Here is a 23656-nt window from a genome sequence, read left to right as displayed (position 1 = left end):
ACACCGTCGGCCCACCTTTCCTCGTCCTTGACAAGCTGCCAAATATCAACATATTTGAACTGTAGCCCGGTGTCCTGGTAGAAGACGCGCAAAGCCGCCCTCAGAATGTCGGCGCCCGAAGCTCCGCTTTGGTAGTTCGCCTCTTCGGCCGAGTAGATGCCGAAAATTTTTTTGACCTGTACGTCGACTCGGCCAAAGTGAGCACAGAGCATTGTATATTTGCGCTTCCGGGCCCCTTTCGGCTTAGTCTGGTGGTAGACATCGCGGACCTTTTCCCAGAAGCACTTGGCGGCTTGTTGATTCCCGACGATGGGATCATATGAGACGGTGAGCCAGGCGGTGTACACCGCCTTTGTTTCTTCATTGCTTTACGGATGCCGGCCCAGATCCTCCGGTTCCTCCTCTTCCGCCTCCTCGGCCGCCTCAGACGCAGCCCTGGAGCTTTCACCGCCTCGGCCTCCTCCCTGGGTGGGTTCAACGGGGATATTCTCCCGAATCTGGGACAAACCCTGAGAAAGCCGTGAGCCGGGTGGTCGTGCGTAGGCATCCACATCGAAAGTGGGTGGTTGGTACCCACCCGGCGTCGCCGACCCCTAGGTGCCCGGCGTCGACGACCCGGAACCACCAAGTGTGTTGTACATGGTCTGCCAATCGCCGAACGCGTTGAGATCCCACTCACCGAAGCCGTCACCGCCGTAGTTGCCGTCGCCGGACATTTTGTGTAGAGATTGAATTTGAAAATTGGAGAGGAAATGATGTTGGTTGTGTGTGAAATGAGAATGAAGTAGGAGTATTTATAGAATAAGAAAATAAAAAAAAATAAAAAAAGTTAAAAAAACGGTAATATTACCGTTATAAAAAAATTTTAAAAAAATCAATTTTTTTTTAAAAAAATAATTATTGCGTCAGCAGGTGACGTGTCCCACTCGCGGGCCGGCGAGTGGGACTCACGCACGCCGCGGGGAGCGCCACGTCGCTGAAGCGCGTGGCGGCACAGACCGTGCCGCATTTCGTTCCGTCGGCACCCGGCACGGAATAGGAACGGAACCGGGACGAAACCATGCGCCGCAACGCGTTCTGCGTCGAAACCGTTCCGGCGAAACGGCACGCGGAACGTCGGCGGCCCGCGTTGCGGGTGCTCTTATCCACTAGGTACAACCTCTTACATAGTAAAATTAAAAAAGAAAAAAAGTGAATTTTGCCGTCACGTCAACCAACGTTAGCGGTAAAATTTCTGGAGTTGGAGAAGCTGCATTTCCGCCTCCGGCACACACAATATGGTGTTGTTTTGGAATTTAGTTGTTTACTAAGATGTGGAGTATTAATAAAACAAAAAAAAATCTTATAAATAGAATCACTACTTGTGAGAATATCATTAATGTTTTTCTATAAAGTGCCTCTTATTAGAGCATCCACGTCCGTACTCTTTGCCAAGAGCACGAATGTGGGCCCGAACCAACTTTTATTAATTTTTTACTATCTGCTCTTCCCCAAGAGCACAACACCCATATGCATCCCCTGGCCTCATCCCCAATATTTTTCGGAGACCCCGTATCATTGCCAAATGTGAATCAAGTTGCTCGGGAGTCATATTTGACTTATCGGCCAAATTGAGTTGAGGCAAAGGGGTCCACAACGAGTTTGTGGGGGGTTGAGGTAGCACAAAGGGAGCGGGGGCGGATGGAGTAGCGGCGCGACAACGGTTGGTCGTCGCTTTCTTCCTTCCTTGCGGTCGGTGTTGGGAACTGTTCGGGCCGGCGTCGAGGCTACCCAAGTTAGCTCCTGCAAGCTGGCTAGCCACCTCATCCTCGTCGGCGTCGGATAGGGATACCGACTTCGACCGTTTGCTGGAGGAGCTGGAGGAGGATGATACGTCTCCCTTATACTTCATATGCACTCGCACCTCCTGCCACGCGCTGAGGTACTTGAACGGTTTGTAATGTTGGGATTGGTAGGTCGCCAACGCGGCACTGATGATGTCGAGCTCGCTCCTGCCGCTCCCCGCCGCTTGCTCTTCCTGTAGGTAATACCCTAGAACTTTTAGATTTCTTCGTTGGCTCTGAAGATGGCATTGCGCATCATACTCTCATTGTGCTCGATGGTTCCATCCGGGCAGTTTTCATTGTACCGGTGAGAGACGTGCCACCAAAATCTATCCCCGCTTTGGTTCGTGCCAACCTCCGGATCTTCGGAGATAATCAAATAGTCTTTGAATAACTGATCCATCTCCACCGGAGTGTACGAGGTGCGGACACCATGAGGAGTAGGAGTAGGATGAGTTTAAGAGCGGCCGTTTCCTCCCGATCCGGGTCCGGGTGCCCACCCGTATCGCCCATCGTGGGCATCTTGATCGTCCACCGGGTAAGGCCGGTAGCCACCCGGAACTTGAGAAGCTTGGGTTTGAGGAGGAGCCGAGAATTGCGTTTTCGGAGTAGGGAATGGTTGCGAGCCGAACCATTCGTGGTTCCAACCAAGGGAGTCGGATGGGTGATCGCCGGAGCCGGATATTTTTTTTGTAAGAGTAAACGATTGAGAATTGATAAGAGAATTTAGATGAGTGAATTTATATGAGAATTGTGTAGTGTGGTGAGAAATTTTTTGTGTGGAAGTGGATATATTTATAGATGAAAATGTGAATTTTGGGGAAAAAAATTGAAAAATAAATTAAAAGTGGATAGAAAACGGATATAATTTATTGGGAAGTGGGAAAATATTGTTTTTATTTAAAAAAGATTTTTTAAATTAAATTTGAATTTTTTTAAAAAATTGAAAATGCCAATAACTTTGCCGTTGGCCAATCCCGTCGTTCCACGCCAGCCTGTTCAGCGGTACGGACGTGCTCGATGCATCGAGCAGCGCCGTGACAGCGGCAAGAGCACAAAGGCGGACAACACAAAGCCGCGCCAGCGGCACGGACGCTGTCCTTCCGAAAGAGCAGCGATGCAGATGCTCTTATTAAGCTATAAAAATAAGATCTTATAACTTATAATCTTCTCAAAACTAACAAAGTTCATCAATCCCACCAATTTGTTACTCCTACTTATATCCATTCTATCTCTGGCTTTGGATTTTGTTTTTCTAACTTATAACTTCTCTCTATTTTATAAGCTCGTGAAACCACACTTTTAAAAAACTACTAGTACTACTACTCTACTAAGATTTATAAGCTCTCTAAATATGCATATAAACACCCCCATAGTCAATTTATAGTAAAAATAAAAAATTTGATTGGGGTGGGGAGTGTGAAAGATTAATAAGTGGAATTAATAGCATAGCTAGGACAATGTTCCAGAGAGTAAAAAATAGAAAAATGTTATTGACCGGCTGTTAATTTACGTCAAATCCATTTATTGGATTTCATTCTTTTAACAGTTTAATTAATTGTGGCATAATAATCCAGTTTCAAAGTTGTTGACCAAGAAAAGAAATAGGTTTACTGCAAATTCGTACCTTCACTGCAATCTCATAAATGAAAACGTGTGTGACTGGGTTTCAAGGTACAATTAAATACCGGAAAAATAGACACTTTACTAAGAGATCTCCAGGGCAGCGGGCGACCGGACGTCCGCCATTGTGGAAAATAAGGTTGGATACGCCCATGCAGGTAGGACGTCGCACGTCCTCGGATTTCCGCGGCACGTCCGAGTCGACGGGCGCCATTGTGGGGGGTGGGGGGGGGTCGGACGTCCGGTTTTTTTTTTTTTTGATTTTATTTTTGAACTCTATATATACGTCTCGTTGAACTTCATTTTCCCGTATTCCGTGTCAAAATTATAATTTCGTTAAATAATTGTGATTTATTTTATTGCGGGAAGTCATAGTGGGAAGGGCGATGGGAAGGGCGGATTATACAGGGGAAGTCCTAGTGACGTGGCAGTGGGATAGAAACTTCTAGTGACGTGACAGGATGTATTTTTGGGAAGTCCTAGTGGATGTCCGAGTGGGACGGGCAATCACTGGAGATGCTCTAAGAGTGTCTATAATGTTGGCCATGTGGGGCCACCAAAGTTGGCCGGCCACCAAATATGGCTCTCCATGGCCCTCCACAATGATAATAAAATCCAAAGACAAATTAATTTGGAGAGGGCTACGAAATGTGGCCATCTCCAAAATAAAAATTAATTTGTTTGTTTTGTTTAATGATATTTTTTAATTTAACTATAATAAATTTAATTAGACTAATAATTTGGAAAATAAACATAATTTAATAAAAAAACGAATTAGAGACAAATTTTCGTCGTATTATAAATAGAGGAAAATTATACAACGTAAATTTTTTAGAAACACTAAAAAAAGCCACCACCGCTTCCTACTCGGTGGCGTCATCGGAGGATGACTGAACCCGGTATTGGGGCGATTGTGGACTCTACATCTGATTTGGAGGGGGGGTTGGACTCGATCTCCACGGTTGGGAAGATGAGAAGTTGCCGTATCCTGAGTCTCCATATCCGGGGAATCGCCATCTCCACCTTGCATTTTTTATAGGATTAAAATTAGGGTTTTGAAGTGTAAAAATGGAGTGGGAAGAAATAGAAATGGAAGTGTAATATTTATAAAAGAATTTTCAAAAAAAATTATCAAATTTCGCCGGCCGGCCCGAAAATCTCGGCTCTCTGCAGTGGTGGGCCGCCGCTCTCTCTCGGCCCTCGGCTCCCAGCCGCACTTCGTGGCTCTCTACAGTGGGGGCCGCGCACCCGAGCCACCATCCGCGGCTCCCCCACTATGGACATTCTAACAACACTTTATTGTACTAATTGAACATCTGAATTTAATTTAGTACTACTGCTTTCTTTATAAGGATGTTAATGAGATTAAAATATCACAATAACTAATAATGTAATACGATCATAATGTGGAAGAGAAGAAATGATTAAACCTAGGGTAGAATATATAGGGTTTATAATATTTTGTGTCGTATTGTATATAATGAAATGTAACAGCAAAAATAGTAACAGTAATAGTATGAGTTGAAGAGCTATTTGTAAGACAACAGTGCTGACAATATAGTAGTATATCTGTAATGAAAGAGTTGAAACCTATGTATATGATTATATGCATACAGTATGATGGGTCAGACAAGCTACAGTAGTTTTGTATGACATTTCATCACATATATGCATATCTATATTTAATTCATATAAGTTCAAATATGTAAATTGTCTGTAGATGAGTCTAAAGAGCAGGATTTCCAATAGGCGTACAATCAATTTGATAGAATTGTACAAAGAATACATGTTGGCTGTGGCAGGGCTAACATTATTTATACTTATATCCTTTTAAACTCTAATTACATGCTCAAAATTTCATAAGTTCATAATTTATGCTCCATTGGTCTCATTAGCGGACACACTACAAAAAATCAGGATTTACCAATGAGATGTGTCCATCATCCTTTATTGACGAATAATCCATTGCTAAATTTAGTGACCAAGTTTCCAATGAATATTTGCTAGATAATTAAGGAATTTGGTGTATGCTTGACGGAGGTAGTATTACTTTACTAGATGTATACTCCCTCCGTCCCAAAAAAACTGACCCGTATTCCTTTTTAGTCCGTCCCAACAAAGTTGAGTCATTTTTTTTTTAACAAAAATAAAACATCTAAGCACTCTTAATTTATTCCATTATTTACTTTACTCTCTCTTATATTTCCTACTTTTTTCATCTCTTCTATTTATTTAATATAAATTCTTAATATCCGTGCCCAAAAGTTTTGTCTCAACTTTTTTGGGACGAAGGGAGTAGTTGATAGAATTGTAAGAAAAAGAAACAGTAGTTAATCAGGACAATGTGCGGCGTTAATCCGCCAAGGCGTGCTTTCAAGAACATAACATTACTCCGGCTGATTTTTTGATAGCCACCGTCTGTAGGCAAATGGTTTAGCGACAAGGTCGTATGTAGACGAAACCTTTGTTCGTTGGTAAACATGATTAATTACAACTTATTTTTTCCGTTATTAAATGGTGCCTTTGATGTTGCTCCTTATTTTGTTTGAAAAACTTTTCTTATTTCTCCTACTGCCCATAAACAAAATGTGCGTACTATTTTTACGGCTCTTATTTTTCTCGTAAATGGCACAAAATCACCTATGTACGATGGATATATTATACTCCTACGAAGAGAACTGAGTGATATCTTCCATACTTAGGCCATCCACAACGCTGTTCCTATACCGTTCCTATACCGTTCCTTAAACCACTATTTGAGGGCTCCACTGTACTTTTTTACTCCATTCCTTAACTAAGGAACGGAACCTGCAACCCTTCGTTCCTTAACCGTTCCTTAACCGTTCCTTAAATTACTATTCATTCAATTTCATTTTTTTTTATTTCCAACCAATTCAATTTAAATAAACACACTTTAATAAAAAACAAACACACTTTATTAAAAAACACACAACATTAAAAAAAATTAAACTTAAACTTAAAAAAAATAAAAAAAGCACACAATTAAAATCCTAAAAACATAAAAAACACAAAATAAAAACACACAATTAAACGTGGGAAAATAAAAAAACTACTCCGCCGGCGAATCATCCTCCGGAGGCGGTCGAGGTTGAGGGGGAGTCGGAAGGCCAAGTTGTGCTGCCATATACACAATTCCGTTCCACCAGGCCGTGAATTGGGCGTACGAGAAGCGGGAAGTGTCCGCCATTGTGGCGGTCATGTACGCCACCGTAAGTGTGTCCGAGCCTCCCCGCGAGCCCGATCCCGAGGCCGACTGGCTTGATTCGCCTTGGCCCTTCCTCACTCTAGCCGTCTTCGCCGCCTTCGTCCCTTGCGGCCGACGGCGCCCACGGCTGGATCCCCCGTATTCGTCGGGCGTTGGATCCCCAGTACCCCCAAACACCTGCGGTGTACCCTCGCTGGCCTCACCGGTGTCACCAGACGAGTAGTGGCCGCTCGCCGTGTGCTTCGTGCGCTTTGAGGTTGAGCCCGAGCTCGAGCGGACACCGCCGGCCCACCTTTCCTCGTCCTTGACGAGCTGCCAAATATCAACATATTTGAACTGTAGACCGGTGTCTTGGTAGAAGACGCGCAAAGCCGCCCTCAGAATGTCGGCGCCCGTAGCTCCGCTTTGGTAGTTCGCCGCTTCGGCCGAGTAGATGCCGCAAAATTTTTTGACCTGTGCGTCGACTCGGCCAAAGTGAGCACGGAGCATTGTATATTTGCGCTTCCGGGCCCCTTTCGGCTTAGTCTGGTGGTAGACATCACGGACCTTTTCCCAGAAGCACTTGGCGGCTTGTTGGTTCCCGACGATGGGATCGTACGAGACGGTGAGCCAGGCGGTGTACACCGCCTTAGTTTCTTCGTTGTTGTACGGATGCCGGCCCAGATCCTCCTCCTCCTCCTCCTCCTCGGGTGCCTCAGACGCAGCCCTAGAGCTTCCACCGCCTCGGCTTCCTCCCTGGGTGGGTTCTACAGGGATATCCTCCCGAATCTGGGAAAAACCCTGAGAAAGCCGCGAGCCGGGTGGTCGAGCGTAGGCATCCACATCGAAAGTGGGTGGTTGGTACCCACCCGGCGTCGCCGACCCCTGGGTGCCCGGCGTCGACTACCCGGAACCACCTAGTGTGTTGTACATGGTCTCCCAATCGCCGAACGCGTTGAGATCCCACCCACCGGAGCCACCACCGCCGTAATTCCCGTCGCCGGACATTTTGTGAAGGAGATTGAAATAGAAAATTGGAGAGGAATTGATGTTGGTTTAGGAAGAGTAGATGTGTAGTTGCGTGTGAAATGTAATAAATTATGTGTATTTATAGAATAAGAAAATAAAAATAAAAATAAAAAAAATTTAAAAAAAGTTAAAAAAAACGGTAATATGACTGTTTAAAAAAAATTTTTATAAAAATATATTTAAAAAAAAATAATTATTGCGTCATCGCTGACGTGTCCCACTCGCGGGCCGGCGAGTGGGAAGCACGCACGAAGCGGGGAGCGCCACGTCGCCCGAGCGCGTGGCTGCACAAGCAGTGCCGCGTTCCGTGCCGTCAGCACGCGGAACGGAATGGGAACGGAATGGGAGCGGAACGGTGCGCCGCAATGCGTTCCGCGGCGAAACCGTTCCGGCGGAACGGCACGCGGAACGCCGGCGGCACGCGTTGCGGGTGCCCTTATTTATAGCATCCACAGTTGTTATAGCCCAGCAATAGCCCAGCCATAACCTAGCCACAAACTCCTCCTGCCACATCATCAATACTAAAAATCCTCCTGCCACATTAGAAATAGTACATCCATAGCCTAGCCATATCATAAATAGCACAGCCACATCACTAATAACACAATATACAGAATTTAATTTTCGAGACATATACGAGAAACATTAATAATACTATTTTAATTTTAAAAAAAAGTACAATAAATTAAAAAAAGTACATTAATAAAAAAAAATTACATTCAAAATCAAAAAGTACATTACTTAAAAAAAATCACTCTCCATTCGACTAACGTCTTCACCATCATCTAGCGTGTTTGTTGACGCGCGAAGTACTTGAGATCCTCTGTAGACTGGCGGTCAAAGGGGGATGCCGACTGGACCCCCTGGGAACCCCCGGCGACCCCCCCTCGCCTCCCGTTGCGCCCGCTTTTGTCCAGCGGGGCGAGGTCGGCGGCCGAACGAACGAGGGTTGGGGAGCACCTGGTCCGACTCGGGGAGGTCGTGGGAACCACCGCTGCTGCCGCTGTAATCCCCGGTATAGTTCAATCGTTGCTTCTTCAGCCAGCCAGCGTCGACACCTACTCGGAATTTCTCAGAGTCGTTCAGCACAAGATAGCAGTTCCAGTAGGTGAAGTCCTTATACAACCCGGGCTGGGGGAAGGCTTTCTCCGCTATCCTCCTGCATTCGTCCTCCGTTTGGCCACTACTCTGCATGCGGAAGGCGTTGGCGTACAAACCCGAAAATCGGGAGACGGCAGCCCTGATTCGGTTCCACGCCTTCCGGCAATCCTCCCCGTTGTGTGGCCTCCCCTCCGGGCAAAATAGATGGTAGGCTGCTGCTACCTTGCCCCACACGTTGACGATCCTCTGGTTATTAGAAACAATAGGATCGTCGCAAACACTCATCCACGCCTTTGACAGCGCAACATTCTCCTCGTCCGTCCACCTTCTCCGTACCGTGGGGTCATCCCCACCCGGCTGCGACGACTCCCCGACCTTCTTTCCCTTGCCCTTCTTCTTTGGGGCGCCACTACCCTGCACTGCTCCCCCCGGTTGAACGGGAGTTTCCGGAACTCCGAGACTATCAAACCCCAAATCCGACAACGCAAAATCATCAAAACCGCTCGGCGTGAACTGCGCATCCGTTGGGGTCGATATGTGCGATGAAGCAGTCAAAAAATCAAAACTGGGGCGATAGGCGTCCCCCCGCGTCACCTGCGTCGACGGTACGCCCCCGGCGTCCCCTGCGTCGCCGAACCTCCCCCGGGTATCATCTGCATATTGGGTGCCCACCCCGACATCATCTGCATATTGGGTGCCCAACCCCGCATCGCCGGGAACCCCCCCACTGGCGGGCTCCCTCCGGTCGACATCTGCTGCCACGGGTACATGTTGTAGTACCCGGGCATCTGATTCCATCCGCCTCCAACGGGGATTGGGGGAGTTTGAGAACCGCTCGTCCCTAATCTAGGCTCGTTGTTCAGATCCATTTCTCAGTGTTGATCTTGTACAAAAATTAAGATAGAGAGAGTACTCGTTAATACAAGTGGTGCGAATGAAAATGAAGTGCAAATCGCGTATATATATAGTGTTTCGAAAATTAAAAATAAAAAATAAAAAATCCGCTGGGCTATGCGCTGGGCGATCCGGGCGCTGCAATGGAGCCGAGCGGATCACCCAGCGGTTTTTGACCGCCTAGCGCTAGGCGAAATTGATTTCCGGAAAATAGCTGGTAGGCTGCTGCTACCTTGCCCCACACGTTGACCCCCCTCGCCTCCCGTTGCGCCCGCTTTTGCCCAGCGGGGCGAGGTCGGCGGCCGAACGAACGAGGGTTGGGGAGCACCTGGTCCGACTCGGGGAGGTCGTGGGAACCACCGCTGCTGCCGCTGTAATCCCCGGTATAGTTCAATCGTTGCTTCTTCAGCCAGCCAGCGTCGACACCTACTCGGAATTTCTCAGAGTCATTCAGCACAAGATAGCAGTCCCAGTAGGTGAAGTCCTTATACAACCCGGGCTGGGGGAAGACTTTCTCCGCTATCCTCCTGCATTCGTCCTCCGTTTGGCCACTACTCTACATGCGGAAGGCGTTGGCGTACAAACCCGAAAATCGGGAGACGGCAGCCCTGATTCGGTTCCACGCCTTCCGGCAATCCTCCCCGTTGTGTGGCCTCCCCTCCGGGCAAAATAGCTGGTAGGCTGCTGCTACCTTGCCCCACACGTTGACGATCCTCTGGTTATTAGAAACAAGAGGATCGTCGCAAACACTCATCCACGCCTTTGACAGCGCAACATTCTCCTCGTCCGTCCACCTTCTCCGTACCGTGGGGTCATCCCCACCCGGCTGCGACGACTCCCCGACCTTCTTTCCCTTGCCCTTCTTCTTTGGGGCGCCACTACCCTGCACTGCTCCCCCCGGTTGAACGGGAGTTTCCGGAACTCCGAGACTATCAAACCCCAAATCCGACAACGCAAAATCATCAAAACCGCTCGGCGTGAACTGCGCATCCGTTGGGGTCGATATGTGCGATGAAGAAGTCAAAAAATCAAAACTGAGGCGATAGGCGTCCCCCCGCGTCACCTGCGTCGACGGTACGACCCCGGCGTCGCCGAACCTCCCCCGGGTATCATCTGCATATTGGGTACCCACCCCGACATCATCTGCATATTGGGTGCCCAACCCCGCATCGCCGGGAACCCCCCCGGCGGGCTCCCTCCGGTCGACATCTGCTGCCACGGGTACATGTTGTAGTACCCGGGCATCTGATTCCATCCGCCTCCAACGGGGATTGGGGGAGTTTGAGAACCGCTCGTCCCTAAACTAGGCTCGTTGTTCAGATCCATTTCTCAGTGTTGATCTTGTACAAAAATTAAGATAGAGAGAGTACTCGTTAATACAAGTGGTGCGAATGAAAATGAAGTGCAAATCGCGTATATATATAGTGTTTCGAAAATTAAAAATAAAAAATAAAAAATCCGCTGGGCTATGCGCTGGGCGATCCGGGCGCTGCAATGGAGCCGAGCGGATCGCCCAGCGGTTTTTGACCGCCTAGCGCTAGGCGAAATTGATTTCCGGAAAATAGCTGGTAGGCTGCTGCTACCTTGCCCCACACGTTGACCCCCTTCGCCTCCCGTTGAGCCCGCTTTTGCCCAGCGGGGCGAGGTCGGCGGCCGAACGAACGAGGGTTGGGGAGCACCTGGTCCGACTCGGGGAGGTCGTGGGAACCACCGCTGCTGCCGCTGTAATCCCCGGTATAGTTCAATCGTTGCTTCTTCAGCCAGCCAGCGTCGACACCTACTCGGAATTTCTCAGAGTCGTTCAGCACAAGATAGCAGTTCCAGTAGGTGAAGTCCTTATACAACCCGGGCTGGGGGAAGGCTTTCTCCGCTATCCTCCTGCATTCGTCCTCCGTTTGGCCACTACTCTGCATGCGGAAGGCGTTGGCGTACAAACCCGAAAATCGGGAGACGACAGCCCTGATTCGGTTCCACGCCTTCCGGCAATCCTCCCCGTTGTGTGGCCTCCCCTCCGGGCAAAATAGATGGTAGGCTGCTGCTACCTTGCCCCACACGTTGACGATCCTCTGGTTATTAGAAACAAGAGGATCGTCGCAAACACTCATCCACGCCTTTGACAGCGCAACATTCTCCTCGTCCGTCCACCTTCTCCATACCGTGGGGTCATCCCCACCCGGCTGCGACGACTCCCCGAACTTCTTTCCCTTGCCCCCCTTCTTTGGGGCGCCACTACCCTGCACTGCTCCCCCCGGTTGAACGGGAGTTTCCGGAACTCCGAGACTATCAAACCCCAAATCCGACAACGCAAAATCATCAAAACCGCTCGGCGTGAACTGCGCATCCGTTGGGGTCGATATGTGCGATGAAGCAGTCAAAAAATCAAAACTGGGGCGATAGGCGTCCCCCCGCGTCACCTGCGTCGACGGTACGCCCCCGGCGTCCCCTGCGTCGCCGAACCTCCCCCGGGTATCATCTGCATATTGGGTGCCCACCCCGACATCATCTGCATATTGGGTGCCCAACCCCGCATCGCCGGGAACCCCCCCGGCGGGCTCCCTCCGGTCGACATCTGCTGCCACGGGTACATGTTGTAGTACCCGGGCATCTGATTCCACCCGCCTCCAACGGGGATTGGGGGAGTTTGAGAACCGCTCGTCCCTGAACTAGGCTCGTTGTTCAGATCCATTTCTCAGTGTTGATCTTGTACAAAAATTAAGATAGAGAGAGTACTCGTTAATACAAGTGGTGCGAATGAAAATGAAGTGCAAATCGCGTATATATATAGTGTTTCGAAAATTAAAAATAAAAAATAAAAAATCCGCTGGGCGATCCGGGCGCTGCAATGGAGCCGAGCGGATCGCCCAGCGGTTTTTGACCGCCTAGCGCTAGGCGAAATTGATTTCCGGAAAACCGCTCGGCGGTTTTCGGATGCTCCAATGGTTCGCCTAACGACCGCCTAGCGCCGGCGCTCGGCTAGGCGGTGTGCTAGGTGCCATTGTGGATGCTCTTATGAAACATTTTGGAAACTTTAGGCATCCAGTGTCAATTTATTTTACTAATAATATTATCAGTCTCGGGGGGCGAAACAAAATCTTTTGTACCCATGGATTTACTGTAAAATTAAATGCAGTCATTATCATAGTATGATGTAATTAAAATCTTTTTACAGAGAGGAAATCGAGTAGATGTATGGGATTTGGATTTGGATTTGGATTGATAGGGATAGAGAGGGGCTGTATTTATGCAGAGTATCATGTGTGTAGTCTGTGAAAATCTAAAGTAATTAAGACATACATTCTTCCATACGTACAAATACACACACACCCACAAAATATCATAGTAATTAAGACATACATTCTTCCATACGTACAAATACACACACACCCACAAAATATCATAGCACAATTAGCTACTTACTAGTACCAGTATATTTATTTATACATTATATATGAAGTGTGTGTGGAAGCAAAGAAGCAGAAATCACGTTGGCGTTGATGGATTCTTTCCTGTCATTGTTGAGGGAGACATATTCACTCTCTTTCTAATTTAAATTACTTTGATTATTAGTCTAATTTTCCACTTATCCATGACTCCAAATGGCCCAACTTTTTCTTGACTAAATTTATCTACATAGTCTAAACCCTAAACCCTAAGAACAAATCGACTCATTCTTCTGTCACAAATCTATAAAAATACTTACAAGAATGGTAAGTAAGTATCCGACTTAGTCGAAATATATAATACCTAACTCTAGTAATAGTACTAGCACAATCTAAGTCTAACTACCCTCACTTCCAATCTGTTGAGTGATGCCTCAATCCCTATGTTCCTTCCAATCTGTTTATCTTTTAATTTCAATAAATAATTTATCTGTTTTTGAATATTTACTACTCCTATTTACACAAATACATAAAAAAGAAAACCATAATGTACTAACTCCGTAAAAAAAGGAATAATTTTATCATTTAGACCATCACCAAAATTAGATTAATTTTTAAATTTAATAGATTTTAAAAATTAAATATTATTAATCCACTAGTATTAGTTTTATCATTTTTTTCCTATTCTCTTTCTTTTACTTTACCAATTGTACATTAATATTTAAAATCCGTGTTATTTACCACTTATCTTTTTTTTTATGCACGTATATAGGAGTATAATTTAAACTATAGTACAATGTACAGTTATTTATTTAATTAATTAACGTTACTGTTGATTATCCAGAGAGAAGGGAGAAGGTCAATCATCATCATCAACACCAGCCTATATATCTAATAATCTGAACTCCATTCTGTTAGTACATAGTATTAATATTCCTCTCTCTCTTTCTCTCCCATCAGAAGCTCCATTTTCGTTCGTCAAAGATGATCCTGCCATTACTGTAGCTTTTTTTTATGTGACAAAACAAAATTCCTCTATTTGTTCAAATATGGAGAGGGAGAGCTGTAGCTTTATATATGGAAATGGCGCTTCCAATTTCTACTCATCACTCTCCCTCTACTATGCCGTTTCTCGACATGAGAAATCTCTCCATCACCCACAACAATAACTGGGGCTTCATCTCCTCCGACTCCGGCGCCGATCACCTCATCGACCTCAACGCCGCCGTTGAATCCGACGATCAGGACATGCATTCCCACGGCGGCGGAAAAAGCCATTCCAAGCTCTGCGCTAGAGTCCATTGGCGCCCCGCCGAGGACACCAAACTCAAGGAGCTCGTCGCCCTCTACGGCCCCCAAAATTGGAATCTCATCGCCAAGAAGTTGGACGGAAGATCCGGTTATTAATTAAATTAATCAATTCTTTCTCAAACATTAAAATTAAATTCGATATTAAATTGTGAATTGGGAAAAGGGAAAAGCTGCAGGCTGCGGTGGTTCAACCAGCTGGACCCGAGGATAAACCGGCGGGCGTTCACGGAGGAGGAGGAGGAGAGGCTGATGACCGCGCACCGGTTGTACGGAAACAAATGGGCGATGATTGCGCGCCTGTTTCCGGGGAGAACCGACAACGCCGTCAAGAACCATTGGCATGTCATCATGGCCAGGAAATACAGAGAGCAATCCACCGCCCACCGCCGCCGCAAAATGGGGCAATTCGTCTTCAACGACCTCCCCTTCCCTCCCACCTATTGGCCCCCACAAACATCTCTTTCTTTCTTTCAAGGTCCTCTTTTTTTTTCTTTTTCCAATACATTGCTCATGGAATGTTACAAACAATAATGTGGAAATTAAAAGTTGAAAATTGTAACGTATGCAGGTGGTGAGGGGATGCAGAGGACAGACGAATTGGAGGAGGGGAATGTGTACAATGGCGCGGCGGTGAGGGAGGCGGCGTTTATAGACTTTCTTGGTGTTGGGGGTTTGTGAGACCATACAATTTGTCACTTCACTATGGCTTTTGGATGAAACATCATTTTCTTCAGATGTTCTATATTACTATTGTCATCTCACTTTTCTCTCTCCTATATCCTCAAATTTAACAAGTTCAGGTTCAATTAAGATTCCACTATAACAAGGATTTCCCCACGGACTAGTACTAAGACTTCCCAAAAATACTTTCTATCACGTCACTAGGATTTTTCACCTCATATCACTAGGACATCCCACTATACAATAGTGGACAAGCACTAGGATATCTCGGTGGACAAGCACTAGGACATTTCGGTGGACAAACACAATAATAAAAATTTACAAATATGCAATTACAGAATTAAAATTTCGACACGACTACGGGCGGAGAAAGTGTAATAATAATTTTATTAAATAAAAAAAATTAAAATAATACAATGCAACCAAAAAAACAACAATTTAAACAAAGTTTAGTATGCCTTGAATCTTTATAGTTTTGTGGCTAGCCGAACGGGTCTCGCTGGATAAGTAGAGTTGAAATTAAAAAAAATCAAAAATAAAAAAATCAAAAATCAAAAATAAAAAAAATTAAAAAATGCTCTCGTCCGTCGGCTGGTCTGTCGAGGACCCACAATAGCGGATGAGCGGATGGACAAGACTAGTGTTGCCCACGGTTCCAAAACCGGCGGTTCCGGTTTGTAGGAATTCGGAACCCGAACCGGACCGTGAGGCTATTTCACGGTTCCAGTTTCGATTCCGGTTCGAAAACCGGCGGTTTCGGGTTCGAGTTTTTTTATGTAATTTGAAATTTGGACTTATACAATAAATTGGAACAAGACAATGAATAATTCAAATTGAAATAAGACGAATAAGGTGAAAATGATATCAATTTTATTGAATTTGAGTTGTAACGGACAACGATACATTACAATTTACAATACATATACAAGTATACAACATACAACAATGTAATATAATTTACAAGTGTCGTCAGAATATAAATGGGGGAAAATGGATGAATTTGAATTCAAAATCAGAAAAAAAAAATTGAATTTCCGAAAACCGGCTGTTTTGGCGGAAAACCGCCGGAATCGCCGGTTCGCTCAAAAAACCGGCTGCAAAAGCTACGCCGTGTTAGCCTCGTGCTCCGCACCACCACCGAAAACAATCGGTTTCACGGTTAACCGCCGGTTTTCGCTGTTAACCGGCGGTTTTCGATCCAAAAACCGCCGGAACCGACCGACCACCCGCATGAAAAAGCTGTCCCGGCCTGATGCCTCGTTGACCAAGCCGGAACCGTGAAACCGCCAGTTCCGAACCGTCCCGAACCGGCGGTTCGGTGACAGTTCCGGTTCGAAAAATCTTGAACCGGACCGCGGTTCCAATTGCGATGGTTCCAGTTCGAGGAAATTGCCACGGTTCCGGTTCGCCGGTTAACCGCCGGAACCGGAACAGGTGGGCATCTCTAGACGAGACGATGGACGACCGAGAAAACCGAAGGAACGAGAGGTCGTCCATCTGGCTCGTCTGCGAGCTGCTCACCGTTCGCAATAGTGGACGAGTGCGATGGACGAGTGGCTCGCCTGTTGCTCTCCGTCGGCTCGTCCACTATTGTGGATGCTCTTATGATAGATTCGAAACTGAAATCTTTGTTCCGAGTCATTAACCATTATATTTATCTTCAGTGAATGATATTAAAAAAAGTAGGAGTAATTAAAAGAAATAATTTTGTGACTAAAATAATACTGCAGTTATATTGACTATTTGGTACTCCTTTTATTCCTTTCATCCGAGACAAGTGAGGCGGTTTTTTTGGGAACAAAATGATACTCCATTTAAAAAGTAAATTAAAGGATGTAAATTAGAGGAGTAAATAGGAAATAAATAAAAGAGATAAAAAAATTGTTACTCTTTGCTAAAAAGAGGATTGACTTATTTTAATGAGATGCTTATAGTGGAACATAGGGAGTACCTTATTTCGATTTAGTGGTGCAATAAATTTTGTGTTCGTTTGGGGTATAAGTGGTACAGTGGTAATTATAATATGACAATGTAGTATTCTCAAATAGACACACTATCAACTGAATATTCAACAAAGAGATATATGCCCAACTATTGTGGTTATTAGAAATTGTGATACAATCTTGTTATAGTTATAATGATCAAGAAATTTTGCTCATTTGACTGCGAGTGATACACTACGGTTGAGTTTAGAACTCAATGCACATTTAAGTGTGCACGTGGGAGCTCATGGCTAAAAAAAGAATACTCCTTAGGCCATCGACAACGTTGTTTCCCCACCGTTCCTTAAACTACTATTTGCGTTCCTAAAAAATGACAGGTGGATCTTTGATTGTGGGGCGACGGATACAATGACCTATGATGCCTCCGACATCACTGAACCCACGAAACCAGGAAAGACATACGTTCAAACAGCCAGTGGAGAGGTGTCAAATGTTGAAGGAGCCGGGACAGTGAACATATCATCGACATTAAAATTGTCAAACTGTCTCTATGTCCCGTCTCTATCGCACAAGCTATTGTCGATTAGCCATGTCACCCGAGAACTTAATTGCTCCTTACTAATGCAGCCCAATTTTTGTCTACTACAGGATATCAGGACGAAGGAGATTATTGGACGTGGCACTGAGAAGGACGGGTTGTACTACGTCGACGAGATAGCTCAAAAGGGAACCGCGTTGCTGACTCACGGGTCTGCAAATCGAGAAGCTTGGTTGTGGCATCGCCGTCTAGGTCATCCTTCTGCAAGTTATCTAAATTTGTTATTTCCCAATTTTTCCAAGAATTTACATTGTGAAACATGTATCTTGGCCAAAAGCCGTAGACAATCCTATCAGTTAAGTAACACACGGGTTGAGACTTTGTTTTCTCTAGTGCATTCTGATATATGGGGACCCGCACCAGTAGTGGGGGGTCAAGGATTTCGATATTTCTTGCTTTTTGTGGACGATTGCACTCGTATGTTATGGGTTTATTTTATGAAGCATAAGTCTGAAGTCGTGTCTCATTTTATACACTTTTGTAAACTTGTGAAAAATCAGTACCAAAAAAATATCCAAACTCTTCGGTCTGACAATGGGAGGGAATTTGTCAACTCGGGTATGAAAGCCTTCTGTAGGGATAATGGGATTCTTCATCAAACCACCTGCCCTCACACACCAGAACAAAACGGTGTAGCAGAAAGGAAAAACCGTATCCTCCTCAAAATGACTAGAGCAATGCTCCTTGAATCCCAAACACCAAAACACTTCTGGCCTGAAGCTTTAGCCACCGCAGCCTACCTAATAAACCGTTTGCCTACCCGAACCTTGGAATTTAAAACCCCTCTGGAAGTCCTCTCGACACAAGCTAAAATTCCACAACCTTTGACCCTCCGACCTAGAATCTTTGGAAGCTCCGTTTTTGTCCATATTCCGAAGCACAAACGGACCAAATTCTCGCTGTGTGCTGCAAAATGTGTTTTCGTGGGGTATGGGGTAAGTCAAAAGGGGTACCGATGCTATGACCCCAAATCCAAACGAATCCAAGTCACGATGAATTGTAATTTCTTGGAATCGGAATATTTTTTCCACCACCTTAGTGGTCAGGGGGAGAGTGATAGGATAGAGGGGGAAAGCAGAAATAGTGACCCACTAAGTTGGTTGCCATTACCAAGCTACCTCGCTGCGGACCCACCCGAGAAGGTTGTCGGGACCACCGAGCAGGTCTCAGTAGAACAATCCAGCCAACTCAGTGTCCCGGATCAAGATCCTCCCCTGATATCCAATGTAAGTATTCTTCCCGACTCTGATGCTGCTAACTCTGATAACTCATCCGGAACTGGTAACGAGACAGGGGGAGATGAGTCGCAAGAAATCTCCAACAACATCTCCAGTGCAGAGGAGGTTACCGTTGATGAGGATACCGGACGGTACGTATTGCCACCACGGGCGAACAGAGGAGTCCCACCAAAAAGGTATTCCCCAGAAAAAATTGGCAGGAATGCACGCTATGCTATAGCAAATAGTGCCACCAGTCACTTGTCGGAGATGGCACGAGCATTTGAAGCTGCGCTGTGTGAGGAAGAAGAGATACCGTATTCAGCAGAAGAAGCTATGCGGCACAAACACTGGAGGGCAGCCATGCAGAAGGAAATGGATGCCCTAGCTTGAAATCAGACGTGGGATAAGAGCAAGCTACCAGAGGGAGTAAGACCAATTGGTTGCAGATGGGTGTTCACAATTAAGAGGAGACCAGACGGATCCATTGAAAGGTATAAAGCAGGGCTGGTAGCAAAGGGGTACACTCAGACATATGGGGTGGACTATGCAGAGACTTTTTCGCCAGTCGCAAAGATGAACACAATAAGAGTTCTTCTTTCGATTGCAGCTAATCAAGACTGGCCTCTCTACCAGTTCGATGTCACGAACGCCTTTCTGCATGGAGAGTTGAAGAAGAGGGTATATATGGAGGCACCGCCGGGTTTCACACAAGGATTCAAAAGGGGAGAAGTCTGCCATCTGAAGAAGACCTTGTATGGATTGAAACAATCACCAAGGGTATGGTTTGAAAGGTTCACTGATGCTATGATTTCGTATGGATTCCACCAGAGTCACTCGGACCATACATTGTTCATCAAAAGGCAAGAAGGGAAGGTAACTTGTTTAATCATTTACGTAGATGATATGATTATTACCGGTAATGATGCAGAGGAAATCAAGAAGTTGAGAGATAGTTTGTTTGAGGAATTCGAGATGAAAGATCTGGGCGACCTCAAATACTTCTTAGGGATCGAGGTGTTGAGATCCAAAGGGGGGATTTTCTTGAGGCAGAAGAAATATATTCTCGACATCCTTGCTGAAACTGGGCTGTTAGATTGCAAGCCTCCTGACACGCCAATTGGGGTAAATCATGGGCTGAGGATCGTAGAAGGTGCTGAACGGGCAGATCGTGACATGTATCAGCGTTTAGTTGGGAAGCTCATCTATCTCTCCCATACTAGGCCAGATATCGCCTACGCAATCGGAGTTGTGAGTCAGTTCATGCATTCACAACAAACTGATCATATGGAAGCCGCGTTGAGAATTGTGAAGTACTTGAAAGGAACCGTTGGTCATGGAGTATTATTCAAAAAGGAAGGACATCTAGAGATAAGTGGGTACACAGATGCGGACTGGGCTGGCAACCCAGTAGATAGGCGATCCACCTCCGGCTATTTTACCTTCGTTGGAGGAAATTTGGTAACATGGAGGAGCAAAAAACAGAAGGTGGTAGCACTATCTAGTGCGGAGGCGGAGTTCCGAGGAATCAAGAGTGAGTTGACGGAATTACTGTGGCTAAGAAGGTTGATGACAGAAATTGGCTTTCAACCTCAGAGAAGCTAACTGTATTGTGACAATAAGGTGGCAATAAGCATTGCTGAAAATCCGGTGCAGCACGACAGAACCAAACACGTGGAAGTCGACAGACACTTCATCAAGGAGAAAATCGAGAAAGGAATCGTGGAATTTCCATTTGTAAGGTCAGAAGATCAGTTGGCGGACATTCTCACCAAAGCAGTCAGTTCTAGGAGTTTTGAAGACGCGTTGGGCAAGCTAAGTATTGGTGACCCCACTACTAAGCTTGAGGGGGAGTGTTAGAATGGAAAGATTTCTTGATATCAATTACGATGATTTGGGGAATCAATTTAGAGATTATAGAAGATTGATAGCATAATTGCAGGAGAATAGAAACCTTCCTTGTATGTCTATGTATCAGCCTCTATAAGAGGATATTTGTACAATGAATAAAATATACAGTAAACGTAATATCCTCTATGTCCCTAATTCCTCTAGTATCGGTTAACATCATCTCCATTGGATTTTATTTTCTATGGGTGGGGGGGGGGGGGGGTGAATTTGTTCTGGATATGATGATAATAGTAATTTCTTAAGGGTATTTATAGATTAAAAAATGGCTCATGTTGTAAGGTCACATTAATTTTTGTGAAGTGTGGTGTGGTGTGGTGTGGTGTGAAATAGGCTATATTTAACTATTGACGAAACATAGGATTTGATTCTGCAAAATTTCCAAGAAATTTATTGGGTTATTGATAGGAATGAATTGAATCCGAAGATTCCAAGAAACTTCTATGTCGATTAAGTGGAATTCACAGTGTCCAGTTGGTTGTCCACACACGTCTTCAATTTTTTAAAAATTGTTTTATTATAATTGGATTTATGAGATGAATGGAATTGAGGATTGAGTAATTTCTGTTAGGTTAATACTAGGAGAATTATATTTTTAAGAAAAGGGGTGAATAAACTATTAAATTCTCTAAATTCTGTCTCATATTTACTTGGTAAAGATCTCATCTAATCTATATAAGTGTGGATAACCCTCCTTATAATGTTTTTTTAGGGGTGAGCGGTTCATTTCTAATATAAACAATTTTTCGTCTAGCATAGGGGCGATAAATATCAGTATTTGACCATAGAAATGTTTGTCAACAAAAGTAAATTTTACAAAACCTTTTTTGGTTATAAATTCAGATGAAATAAATTTGGAGTACTTTATTACTATTAGTCAACATATTTTGTAGTGGTATATGATTTCGTATCTCCACATTTTTATTTACGGACTTGGGCTTAAGTAGGCCCAAGTTTGACGTAATTTTACTATGTCGGCTCACGAAGAAGTGAATAACCATTACTCCTACTAATCAAAGGCCCAAGATCTTGAATAAAACAATTCATGAAAATATCAGCGGTCATGAAGATTTTTTTAAAAAAATATAAAAAGTTTTCATGGCAACAACTACTTTGGATATCTATTAGACAAACCTATGCCTATGTGCTAAATTGTAATAGCATGTAATCATACATAAGAGATAAATCATACTTACTTGACAGAATATATGTGACAGATTCAAAACTACATTTATAATTTCCTTTACAGATTGCACCATATTTAAGCAAACCAAAATTGCATCACATTTGGGAAAAGAAACAAAATTAGTGACTGAATAATTCACCAAACATATTTTAAGTAGGTATAGATTTTTTAGGATAGAAAGGATTCTGGCATCCACTAACATAGGGAAAGATTTTAGTATGAAGATTTGTGATGCAGTCTTTGTCCCAACATGTGCCTTTGTACGCCATTCCCATCACAATTACCTAATCTAATTGCAATTAATTCCACATTAATCTAATTTAACCCTTAAATTAATGTATCATAATCTTCCAACTCAAATGTCAATATATATGTTCAGGTTGACACAAAACATGGCATAATGATAACATTTCACTCTCTTAGAAGCATCTTTTCATATTTGGCCGACAAAAACGCACTAATTAGCATTTGGAGAAAGTGGTACATTTGTACTAGCTATAGCTATAAAAACTAATCCAATCTAACATTATGTTTAATAAAATAGATCTGGATTTTAGCCAATCTGTCACTCTTATGTTAATTCATTGATTGAGGAATCTTTGCTTTTTGAGGGTTTATTTAATTTATGAGTTTAATATATGCTTGGATTAGTGAAGGTTTTGGGAGACTAATTAAGAAATAATTAAGTTTTAGCTTCAATTACAGAAAATTCTAGTGTAGAATTTTAGAATATTGCTACGTAGTAACATAGAAGAAATGGAAAACATCATATCATGAATTATATAAGAAGTTTTTTTTTGGTTTATCTTAATTAATCCATTTGTGATACAAACTTGATTCAACCATCCGACTTCAGCTTAATTACTTACATGAGAACTACATAGATACTGTAATTAATAAATTCAAAATCTTCAGTATTGTAGAATCGTTCACTTTCCACCTTTTTAAGTGGGATTTAATTTCATATTTCTCACCATTGACGTAATCTATTTCTCACCTAGTGCTCCATTATTTAATAATAATCCATCAAGTCACAACTCACACAATGACATAATTGTGTCTGTGCATTGAACTGGATCAAATCACTCATATTTTAATCAATACATGAAACAATATTTGAATTTTAGAATCCCACTAAATCCCACATTATATTATACTCTCTCCGTCGCAGCAACTAATTACATTGATGCATTTGTTTCGGACCACACATTGTTACACAACGCAAAATAACATGACACATTACGTGGACTTTTTTCAAGATATGTAAAAAGTAAGTAGACATAAGTCTTGAAATTAGTATAAAATGAAGATTATAGAAATGTTGTTTGTTTAGTAGATACGGTGCGATACATAATCTTGCATATGATAATGATGCACACCACTAATCTTTGTTTATGAGTTTTGTTCTTCTGATCAATATGACAATGTTAACATGTAATCTCGAAATAATTTAATCTTGATCAATCAAACAAAATGTACATCCATATGCACCAAAAAGCAGACAGCCCACAATTTTGTGTATGATAATTTAAAGGTTAGGTAGTCCTCCACAATAGGATTCCCAACATATGGAACACTAAAATTTTCTTGTATAAATATGGAACAGGTTTTCCATACATCAAACCAAACACGTGCTTAAAAATGGCACCCAATTATTCCCTTCTCTCTCTACTAGCTTTGTCTCTCCTCATTTCCTTCATCAATCTCCCAAGTGCCGCCACAAGTAAATTATATAGCCAGGCTGTTTCTCATTCTCA

At 44.1% G+C, this 23656-nt stretch overlaps 1 protein-coding gene across 1 annotated transcript; it reads left to right on the top strand.

The window, feature by feature from the left end:
• The first annotated feature begins 14001 nt into the window (after positions 1-14001).
• LOC121771154 (transcription factor CSA-like) lies at positions 14002-15067 on the top strand. The gene is made up of 3 exons (XM_042167939.1): positions 14002-14454; positions 14530-14841; positions 14935-15067. The coding sequence occupies exons 1-3, from the start codon at positions 14133-14135 to the stop codon at positions 15042-15044; spliced, it is 744 nt and encodes a 247-aa protein (XP_042023873.1). The 5' UTR covers positions 14002-14132; the 3' UTR covers positions 15045-15067.
• Positions 15068-23656: the final 8589 nt, after the last annotated feature.

This window comes from Salvia splendens, chromosome 16, assembly GCF_004379255.2.
Source record: "Salvia splendens isolate huo1 chromosome 16, SspV2, whole genome shotgun sequence".
NCBI classification, from domain to species: Eukaryota; Viridiplantae; Streptophyta; class Magnoliopsida; order Lamiales; family Lamiaceae; genus Salvia; species Salvia splendens.
Note: the sequence above shows the minus strand (reverse complement) of the source record. Positions and strands in the feature narration are given on the sequence as shown.

Coding starts and splice junctions, on each gene's coding strand:
- LOC121771154 (XM_042167939.1), top strand. CDS start 14,133: ATGGAAATGGCGCTTCCAATTTCTACTCATCACTCTCCCTCTACTATG. Junction 14,455..14,529: donor GAAGTTGGACGGAAGATCCG/GTTATTAATTAA, acceptor AATTGGGAAAAG/GGAAAAGCTGCAGGCTGCGG. Junction 14,842..14,934: donor ATCTCTTTCTTTCTTTCAAG/GTCCTCTTTTTT, acceptor TAACGTATGCAG/GTGGTGAGGGGATGCAGAGG.